Raw genomic sequence first — 11,482 nt, forward strand, 5'->3', positions numbered from 1 at the left:
TATAATATTATCAATATAAGTATATATTTAAATATCACATGTTATATAAAATGTAATATAATAATATATTACATTAAGGATACATAAATATAATATGTGTAAGAATATCATATATGAGTCTATGTGTAAATATATCACATGTAAGTATACAAAAATATAAGTATGTATAAATATATTACATATAAGTATATGTTATGTAATATATATGCATATATAAATATAAGCATATGCATAAATATATCACCTATAAGTATATATAAATATAATATTGCCAATATAAGTATATATGTAAATATCACATGTAAGATATAAAATATGAGTATGCATAAATATATTACATATGAGTATATATTATATAATATATACGCATATGTGTACATATATCACATATCAGTACATGAATATTTTCATATATAAGTATATGTGTGAATATATCACATGTAAGGATACAAAAATATTAGTATTTGTAAATATATTACATACAAGTATATAAAATATATCACATATGAATGATTAGTTATATAGATATGTAAATATATCACATATAAGTACATATTGTATAATATAATTATAAGTATTATACAATATATATTTCCATTTGTGTATATGCTTAACTGTATAGTTATAATACCTTAATGAATATAATTTGTAAATATTTGTATATTGTGTATATTTTTACATATATATAATTGTTCATCCCTATTGGGGTCTTATTTCCCAACCTCCACTTTGGACTTTCCAACATTTTAATTAATGGGGAGACAAAGAGCTATCCTCCTTTCTTCTGAAGGATCATCATGCCTTTGCTCCATGATTTTTTAGTCTCTTACCATGGTTGTAGACGTAGAGGTAAGCCTGTGATCTAGCAGAGAATGAGGCCCCTGGGGAACGTCAGGAATATTGCTAAGCAAGCAAAAGTTGTGTGGGTATAGACATCTATTTCTGGGCAGAGTGGAGCAGAGACTATGATCTCCCAAAATTCTAGTTTTACCTTCGAGGTTGCCTCATGCACAGCAAAGCTTTTGCAATCGCAGGGTAAGATGGTGCATATTTATACGCAAATACATAAATGAACGTGTTTATAGAAATATTAAAAGGGAGTTTTAATACTCATTTGTGGCCTCTTCAAATCATCCATTACTTAAGGCCCATCTAACGGTAACCTCTTCCACATAGAGGGGCTTACTTTTTATTTTTGAAAGTGCAGAATTAAAATGCAGCATTTGTTATAAATAACATACTACTTAAACATGGGACATGCTACTTAAACCACAACTGCCAGAAATGTCACGTAGTACAAGTCTGATTCAATTCTAATAAAAAGAATCAACATTAGACAAGGTCACACTCATCTCTTCCCTAGCAGACTTTCCTTCTTCAGCACTAAAAAGACCCAAACTGGGAAGATTTCTCTTAAAGAAGATGGAGCCCTAGGGGTTCCAACCTTGCCTGTCATTTCTCTGATTCCCCCATCTATACCCCTTATAACTACACTACAAACCAGTATACACACACGTGTAAGTGCACAACTGATTTTCCTTAGGATTTTGCAGCACAGGCTACAAAATGTTATCCCCCAAGTATGTTTCACGTAACTCAGTTATCTTGCCTGGGGTTAAGATTCTGGCTCATATCACTGCCATTACCGGTTCCTTATAGGTTCTTCTGTCTGTCCCTGTCCAATAAGGCTCTCTTTGCCCCTGGACTCTAGATTCTCAGGGTTCTGGTCCTTCTGGCTGATCTCCCGTTCTTTAACTCTCTGGTCCCTCATTGAACTGGCGCTCTTATTTCCTGTCACCATCACCCGCCATCTTTCCAATCTCTAAAGCAATAAGATTCTTTCATTCTTTCCTTCTTCCTTTCTCTAGTCCTTTTAAGAATTGTCCCACTCACTGCCTCTGCATATGGCACAATCAATCAATATGCACTTATTAAATGCTTACATTCTTTTCTTTCCTTTCTTTTCTGTGCTTCCTCACTCCCAGACTTTTTTTTCTGTCATTTTTTATCTGTCCCCTAATTTTCCAGAAACACTCCCTGCTCCATAAGTGAGCCTGACTCAGGTTAGTACTCTATTTGTTCAGGTTTGGTGTTGCAACAATATGAGACAGTCATATGTCATTCAGCATTTAGCCTTAGTGCACACACACACACACACACACACAGACACACACACACACAGCCCTGCCAACACCTTCTCCAGGATTCTTGGCTACATTTTAAAGCCAATTTCTATTGAGACAGAATCATCAGATCACAGAATTAGAGCTATAATAGGCCTTATAAATCACCTAATCCCACCTCCATTTTTTTTAGTGAAGAAAGAAGCAACTTCTCCAATAGCACTTGGGTAGCAAGTAGCTGAGGTAGGATTTGAACCCCGAAAAAGCTCACTTTCCACTGCCCTTTGGCCACTATACTTCCAAAGTCTTTAAAAGTCTCCATTGGCATTTTAACATAAATATTTCTTCTGAGGTTGCTGGAGGGAGAATAAATGTTGCCCTAAATTTCATGGTTGTTTTTTTGGTCACACATAGAGCGTTTGGAGTTGTTCTTGTTGTTTTTTCCTCAGCGTAAGGTTTTCTTTGATCTCTCATATATCGTCACAAAGAAAATCGCTTTGTGGCCTGTGTGATGAGTTTTCAGCTTCTCCCTTAGTTTAAAAGATAGATACTATCAATGGCCTCGTATCCAAATGAACTTGGCCGAGGGAAGTGACTTCCGTCAGCCTGGTGATGAGGTGAGAGTTTGTGCCCTGGAGAAGCGAATGGGAAACAAGTGGCCCTCCATCATTCTGACAAGCATTTTGCCAGTGGTTATTTAAGAGGTGTTGACAGGGGCTGACTGTAGGGCTGGAAAGCCCACAGCCCCCTGAATTCATCCTCTCCTAGCAACATGAACTGCAGGGAATGCTATAGCAGCATTTTCTACAAAACATCAAAAGAGAGATGGAACAGCATAAAATATATTAGGTGAAATGCAATTTCAAATTTTCTAGCAATGTGCTTAATATCTAAAATAACCTACACCCAACTGTACTCATAAAGCTGCAGCCTGCTGAGTAGTTCGGTAACATTATAACCTCCAGAATAGAATAAAAGCCTTCTTCTGGGCTTAATGGCTTCTTGAGTCACATGGCAACATTTTAAAATACCATTTTAAAGGTTTCCAGGTTCTCTGTCTCCCCAAAAAGTTTGTTTCCACCTGCACCCAGCCAGCCTTTGAAGTGGCAAGTGATGGCAACCACAGTCTCTGTGCCCACGGCTCTGCCAGCTTTTAGCATTCGTCTTTGATTAAGAAACAACTCTTGATGTTAATACTCCCAATTTAGTCTTTTTATTAATAGAAAATGAATTGTGGAACTCTACATATCCTTAGGCAATCATTGTCACAAGCTAATAACAGCACAATTCCTATTAAAGACCATAATTTACTAACGACAAAAACAAACTTCATTGGTTTTCTCCTGCCTGTATTATTTTGGGGGTGTCGGGCAATACCCATTACAGTTTGGGTCTTTAATAAAGACTTAACACTATCACTTACTTTGCGTGAATGACATTTTACTCAGTTGGCCCAAATAAGTGACTGTAACTCCAGATTTTCAGCTTATACCGATAGGCACCTGGCATTATGTTTGTTGTAGCACTCGGGACATCGGGGCAATAGTCTTTGGTCTCTTGAGAAAAAAAGTGGATTTTGAATTATGTGGCTCTAGAGATGGACGTGGGCTCTTTGGCCAGGCCATTTGTGGGTGCGTCTGACTTTTTCAAAGGTAAGGATTCGATTTTAAGAAGCACAAAATAATTCTAACATCTTTCATTTTGTATGTTCTTCTCCTAGATGTTAACAGCTGGCTGGTGACATTTGGCTTCCATCTACACAATGCTATTCCGGGATTCCCTGTTCCCAAATTTGATTTAACAGAGCCTTCTTATGAACTTGTGAAGAGTCAGCAGTGGGATGATATACCAGTAAGCATCAAAAAGGAAAACGGAAGAAATGCGATGAATAGGAGGAACTGTTCCGAGGGAGCTCTGCTCTCCTGGCTTTATTTGCCAGACTTTAATTCAATTAACACTTGTAAAAACAGGCACTGCTGCCTTTTTTGCCCCCTAATGGGGTCAGTAAATTACAAAGCATGATCTTTTGTCAGTCATAAAAATGGGGGGGGGGGCTAAAAAAGAGGCTTCTGTTGTTTAGGGTTAGAACTGTTTTCAGTGGTGGAAATCAAAACCTATAGAGACAGATTATTAATAGCTAACAAAACCTGGAAACCCATTTTTGAGTTCCGAGTTTCCTAGTGGAACCTTGGGAGATCTGATTGATATTGGCAGTCAGAGCCTGAAGGAAATGAGAGAAATAAAAATAGGCCAGGAAACAAACACTACTATCACCGATGTACATGACCAAGTGACGTCCTACAACAATACCCAACTACAGTCCAGCTTCTTCTCTTTGCTATTAATGATGTTTCATGTGACAATGCGAGATACTGAATCACTTCTAGTCATGCTCATTATTACAACCCAACCTCTGGGTATTTATGATATTCCATTGGAAGGAAAAGGACACACGCACACACACACAACTTCTAAAGGATGAAAGGAAATAAATAGAATGGGAAATTGCAAAGTCAGATCTGCCATTTGAGAAAATGGTGCCTCTAATTCGGACCATTCAGAGATCAAAAAGAAAAGCACAACAAAATACCAAGACTTCTAGCTTAAAGCAAGAATAATTAGAGATCAAGAAATTGGGTTACCCCATAATGATAAGAAAAAAGAGACTGCAGAGTTTGGGAGTTTGGGTTGTTGTTTTTTTTTTTGAAAGATTAATTTTTCCCTCCTGGGCAGTTTTCTATCATTTCAGTGAATATAAAGAAAAAAAGGGAACAGTCTCTGTTAGGGGGGAGGGAAACAACAAAAAAAGAGACTATGCAAAGGCCCCAGTTTTCTGCGCTTGGTTAGAAATTATAGGTATTTCAGTCTTCCTTTAAAAAGCAATTTTTTTCTTTTTTAAGATTCACCTTATTTGAAGGTTATCATTCACCAAGTCTTTAAGAGAAGTGGTAAGTGTGAGGAGGAAAGGACACAATTTTAGAGCACAGAGGCTGGACTAGTGATTTCATTAGTATAAGAACCTCCTCTGCCACTGTAGGTTAGCACCCTTTGTTAACCACTGAGTATTTTTTTTCTTTTAATAATTCTTACCTTCTATCTTAGAATCAATACTAACAGTAAAGGCTAGGCAATGAGGATTAAGTGACTTGCCTAGGGTCACACAGCTAGGAAGTATCTGAGGCCAGATTTGAACCCCAGGACCTCCTGTCTCTAGGCCTATTACCCTGAGCCTGACCACTGAGTCTGAAAATTTCCTACATCACTGAGAGATCACCTATCACAGGCGGGGCTTTTACTCAGGTCTTCCTGACGGGGGCTAGCTCTCTATCTTCTAGGCCACATTGCCTCTCATTCATTTACATTTCTAAATTTAAAATGGATGTAGGTTAGTCAAGTGCTATGTAAACATACCAGAGTTTTCTAACATATTTCAGCAAAGGAGCTCCAAAGGCCTATGGCAGTGCATTATTCAATCCCTTCTGGAGTAATTTAAGTCTTTGGCTTTACAAGCTGTTCTTCAAGGCAACCATTAAAGTCTGGTAAGAGTTTCCAGTTAAGGAAAGAGCTCCCAGGAATCCCTGGTAGAAACTATTTGGGCCCATCATTGGTTGTGGAACAAGCCAATGTTTCACTAGCAAACCTGAAACAAAGGTTTAAGTTTAAGAAGCCCCAACCAGTCCCACAAGTATCAGCCTTTGTCACCGCAGTTGCACTGTTAAGGCTCCCCTATTAAAGCCCCCACCACAAATGCAGAAAGAGGGACTTGCCCAAAGTATTTATTTAGGTCACTTCCCAAGCTTGCAGAAAATAATTGGTCTTAATAAGTTAGGAAATAATAGTTCTCTGTATTCAGGCCTCTAAAGCTCCAGTGGTATGGCGCTGCTTTTCGCTGTGAAATTCAGCTGAAAGTGTTTACCAGGAAAGGACGAGTCTACCCAAATTAAATTGCAAGCATTCCAGAGCCTACAAATGGGACCCAGTGTTCAAATACTTAGCATCCTCTGAGACTCTTTCTCACAAGTCCCAGCTTTTGCCAGTCTTTCCCTTGCTTCCCACTGAGAAGGTTGGAAGGAAGCAAGAGCTGATTAGCGGAGTTCCACAGATCCTCGAAAAACAACACAAATGTTTCTAGTAATTATGAAAGGAAACATAAAGCATTAGTATTGGCAAATACTATAAACGTTTAAAAGCTTTGAATGGAATTACATTTTTAGTTGGAAAAGAAAATAGAATTCATCAAGCATTTAAATGAACTTGAAGTCAGAAGAATTTAAGAATATTCCTCCACCCTAGGTTTTTTTTTAAGTCTTTTCATCTCAGAATAACTCGACTCCTTGGTGCATTCAACTATAGCTTTTGTTTTTGTCCCAATAAGGCAGTGGTGTTAGGGGAGGGTGGGGAGGGGAGGACTGGCTTCTTGGCCAAGGACTACAAATAGTCTTTAAAGTGTGCCTCTGTTCCTTTCCTTTCCAGCCAATTTTTGGAGTCCAACAACAAGTGGCTAGACAAGCAAAGGCGTTCCTGTCCCTGGGGAAAATGGCGGAAGTGCAGATCAGCAGACGCAAAGCAGGCGGTGAGAAATCGTGGCTATGGTTTGCCACGGTCAAGTCACTGATTGGCAAAGGAGTTATGCTTGCTGTGAGTCAAGGGAAAGTGCTGACCAACGTGCTCAACGTGGCCAATGAGGACTGCATCAAAGTGGCAGCCGTCTTGAATAACGCCTACTACCTTGAAAATCTGCATTTCACCATCGAGGGCAAGGATACTCACTATTTCATCAAAACCACCACGCCAGAGAGCGACCTTGGCACCTTGCGTCTAACGAGTGGGAGGAAGGCTCTGGAGAACGGGATCAACGTCACCGTTTCCCAATCCACCACAGTAGTGAATGGCAGGACTCGCAGGTTTGCCGATGTTGAGATGCAGTATGGTGCTTTGGCTCTTCATGTCCGCTATGGCATGACTCTGGATGAGGAGAAAGCGCGCATCTTAGAGCAGGCAAGACAAAGGGCCCTGGCCAACGCTTGGGCCAGAGAGCAGCAAAGAGTGCGGGATGGAGAAGAGGGAGCCAGACTCTGGACAGAGGGAGAAAAAAGGCAGCTTCTCAGTGCTGGGAAAGTACAAGGATACGATGGGTACTATGTACTCTCCGTGGAGCAATACCCAGAGCTGGCAGACAGCGCCAACAATATACAATTCCTTAGACAAAGTGAAATAGGGAGAAGGTAACACACTGGCCGGGTCCGAGCCGCCAAAGAGACAATGCACCAAAGTCTTCCCCGAGGGAGACGGGACTATCACCGTATCACTACTTGAGCCTAAACTCCACCTTTGCTCAGAATTTTCTGTAGCACAATTTGAATTGGACTCTGTGAAAGAGAAGAGCCTTCCAGGAGAATGATACTGCTTTAAAAAACAAAACAAAACAAAAATCAAAAATCAAAAACAAAAACAAAAAAAAACCATAAAAACAAAAGGAAAAAAAAAGAAAACTTTTTTCTGAATGACCTTAAAGGTGATCCGCTTTAAAGAATATGTTTACATATGCATATCGCTGCACTCAGTTGGACTGAAAGTATTAAAAGGAAAGAAAAGGAAGAAAAGAAAGCGGCCTAAAAATTTTACAATAGGCCTCCTGTTCCTTTGAGGCACTGTATTTAACTAAGGTAAAATTCATACAGTGTTTCCCAATATTACTGAATTGTTGACCTTTGCTTACAAGAAGTAGTCTCTGCATAGGATGTGCTATATATCTCTGTTAATTTTAAAATGTGGGGTAAAGTTACTGTTTATAGACAACCCAACTGCTTTAACTGTGCTGCTTTATAAAAGGACACTGGCACAAGGGACTTCGGCTACTACCGTGGGAATTTAATAATGGATTTTCCAAATGCTAACATGGTTTGCCTTGGGGGGAGAAAAATGGCAAGTGGAACCCTTGTCACTGCTAAGCAAAGGAGACCCTGATTTTTTTGTAAATTATGTGAGACAAGTTGTTTATGGATTTTTATATGAATTACAATTTACTGTACATCAAATATTAGTCTCAGAGGAGTTAATTTATGTAAAGTGTTTAAAAAAGTTTATACTTAAAAAAATAAAATGATAAAAACATGTGAACTGTGTGATTTTTTAAAAAGGATTGCACCTTTTGTTATCTGTTATAGCTATACAGTATAGATGATTATATTGTAGAGATATAACAGCTTATGCCTATAATGTCCAAAAGTGTTCATATTTTTGTATTAGGTTGAGAAATTGTACATCTTTCTATCACCAACATGGATAGGATAGTGCAGTCCTTAGTGGGTGGCTTTCAGAGTACAGCTCCCTTCCGGAATTTTCTAATCATCAAACCGGTGCTCCCACCATTATCTCCCAGGGGCACAGCGGCAGCGAACTAAGGCTCGGGGAACTCAGAGAAAGCTGTGGATGACTGGGGTTTTCCTGGTCCTCTCCCAACTGGAAAAATAAACGGGGATTTATTCTAATTAGCCACTGGGGTTTTCTTGTTATCGTCGCATTGGTTCTGCTAATAGAGACCTGAAGCAACATTTCAAGGTAGGAGAGCGCAGTGTTGCCAGGTGCTTGTAGAAGGTTCGAAGGACTCACTGTGGTCTTAACCGGATCAGTCACAGTGGGTTACAAACGTGTCACTTTAAGGCACGGGGAAAGATAACAGAAATGGAGCCCCACAGAGAGGCCGAGGGACAGTTAGTCTGGGGTCTTGAACCTCTGGGTCACACAAAGGAACTCAGCGAGGGGGACAAGAGCCCATCAGGCCCATGTAGCCAAATCTCCGTAGGACTGGGCTTGGGGATAGCCCCGGCTCTGTGTTGAACCCGGAGAAGCCAGGGTGCCACAGATCAGACTTGAAGCTAGTCCGCCCACAGCTGCACATCTAAGCAAGCCCAGCAGCCGTCCACGACGGGCTCGAGCCACAATTCAAATCTCGTTCAGGAGCACTAAATTCAGCCACAAAAATATTTTTAGAAAATATTTTTCAGTTCCTTGGGCTAGAGTCCACACCGTTTTTCCTCTATGTATAATGGTGATAAAATATAGCAAGTGAACATGTCGTAAATATAAAGGTTCAAGTGATGTATTGAAAATAATTTTCTAACTGCTTTGTATGTATCACATACTCGAAATTGCACAGTAGGCGTGTTTATTAAACAGACTGGCTGGGAGAGGTTCGAAATAGCGAAATAGCGACTGAATGGCAGTATCAGTGCTATTACTGTATTTGTGTATTTGGTAGAGCATACCGAAGTCATTAATCTTATAATGAATGCTGATATTTTACTAGAATGGAAGCACAGATTAGCATCAATATTTTTTATCCTTGAAAGTCCTTTGGCAAGTATGAAGAACCCCAGATTTAGCAAACTATGAAATTTCAAACCACATAAACATGGCACTGTTTTCCATTTTCTTTTTGAAATGTAAACTGTTAGGTATTTGCAATTCTGTTAGATGGAACCTTCAGCAGCACTGTATTTAGTTAGCATGTTGTAAGTGCTTTTGGTGAAATAGGCTCGGAGTCTAAATTCTCAGCAACCTTTCGGACCTATTAAATATGAAAAGCCCGTTTGTACCACGTGGCAAAAGTGAAATCGTGGTCTATCGTCTTGACATGTACTAGTCCTTTACATTGGAACGGATAAATAACAAATTAGAGGATCTCTTGGTGCTTATTTTAGATGAAGTAAAATCAAACCAATTAGTGGTCTTGTTAGTGGGTATAATGAGCCTATTTCTTACTAAAAAGACTTGTGATCTGGACATGCTTTTACAAGAAATAGTGACCTTGGGGAATATGTAAACAAACAAACAAAAAACCTTTTTAAAAAAAAAACAAAAACAAAAAAAAGAAGGGGGGGGAAACTGTATACTGAAAAAAAATTAGCTTACAAAAAAAATTGATATTCAAAGTATTTTAGGCAAAGCCAGTCAAAATGCTTTCATGATATTTTGAGATGTAAATTTTGTCTGATTTGTATTGTTCCTTTCATTTGCCTTCTTAACTTTATATGTGACCTGAATTTTCCATAACTTGATGACTATAGATTGCATCTAGGCATTCCAATAAAAGCCAACCCAATGTGTGTGTGTTTATATATTTTTTAAATATTGTGTGAGCCATTATAGCTCTGGTATTGCTTTTCTGTTTAGAGTTGAGGATGCAAATGAATGCACTTGTATTGCTATTGATTCATCTGCTACACAGTTGGTAATATCTTTTTTCTTTTCTTTTTCTTTTCTTTTTTTTTTTGTCCAATGGCTAGACTGCTAACTCAGCAGAGTGAGTTTCACCAGGGGATCTCTCTCGTGGCCTACTTTAGAAATATGTTAAATACACCCCACAAAGCCAAGGACTATAACTCTAAAGAAGGGGGGGGAAACCCCAGTCCCCATTACTACTCCAGACCAGTCCTTTTTTCTTTCTCCCGTGATCCTGCAATAAGTGTACTTAATTAAAACACTTGATTAGAATAATCATTTTGGGCCTGATAGGCTCCCTGCCTCCTGGAGATGTCTAAATCTACATATAGACAACGGACTGATTAGGACATGCTGAGTCCAGCACTTCTGTGGCTGGCAGGCCAGTGCTTGGATTGGAGTCTGAGAAGGCAGCCTTCATCGCTCGTGCTTTGTCAGTGACAACCTCCACTTGATAACATGTTGATCCAACAAGAATCGGGTCACTCCACTTGGCAAACTGGCCTATTTTTCCCCTGCCCCTAGATCTGCAGGACTACAGCTCATGCTTGGATAGTGAGAGAATTATATTTGCATTAATTGTTTCAAAACAAAAAATACCAGCTTCTAACCCCATCCTGGAAACCTGAGTTTCTTGTTGATTTTTAGGGGAATGGGGGAATAGGTTTTGTTTCTTTTGCTTTTGTTCTGTAAAAATGGAATCTGAGGGAGGCAGCTGGGTGGCTCAGGGGATTGAGAGTCAGACCCAGAGATGGGAATTCCTGGTTCAAATCTGGCCTCAGACACTTTCTAGCTGGGCGACCCTGGGCAAGTCTCTTCACCCCCATTGCCTAGCCCATACTGCTCTTCTGCCTTGGAACCAATACACAGTATTGATTCTAAGATGGAAGGTAAGAGTTTGTTCATTTGTTTGTTTGTTTTTAATGACATCTGAACAAATGCAAAGGAAAATGCCTTGTATCAAAATTAAATCCCAGTCCAAAAAGAATCTGGCCTATATTTGTCTCTTTAGTTAATAATAATAATTAATGATGATTAATAAAAGAATTGATGATCTTAATAATATTTAGTTAATACTATGTAATTAATAATTGGGGACTAAAATGGTTATGGTTACCTGAATGTAAACATCCCAA

The 11,482-nt window shown here is 39.1% G+C and overlaps 1 protein-coding gene across 6 annotated transcripts in view; it reads left to right on the top strand.

The window, feature by feature from the left end:
• Nucleotides 1–10,231, top strand: part of TENM3 (teneurin transmembrane protein 3) — a 3,501,974-nt gene extending 3,491,743 nt beyond the window's left edge. For all 6 annotated transcript variants that reach the window (XM_056802938.1, XM_056802939.1, XM_056802942.1 and 3 more), the window contains 2 exons: nt 3,844–3,974; nt 6,597–10,231. In XM_056802938.1, coding sequence (XP_056658916.1) covers nt 3,844–3,974; nt 6,597–7,352 — 887 coding nt within the window. In that variant the 3' untranslated portion in view covers nt 7,353–10,231. The remainder of the gene's footprint in view (nt 1–3,843; nt 3,975–6,596) is intronic.
• The last annotated feature ends 1,251 nt before the right edge of the window (nt 10,232–11,482 follow it).

The sequence above is a fragment of the Monodelphis domestica genome, chromosome 6, assembly GCF_027887165.1.
Source record: "Monodelphis domestica isolate mMonDom1 chromosome 6, mMonDom1.pri, whole genome shotgun sequence".
Taxonomy (NCBI): Eukaryota; Metazoa; Chordata; class Mammalia; order Didelphimorphia; family Didelphidae; genus Monodelphis; species Monodelphis domestica.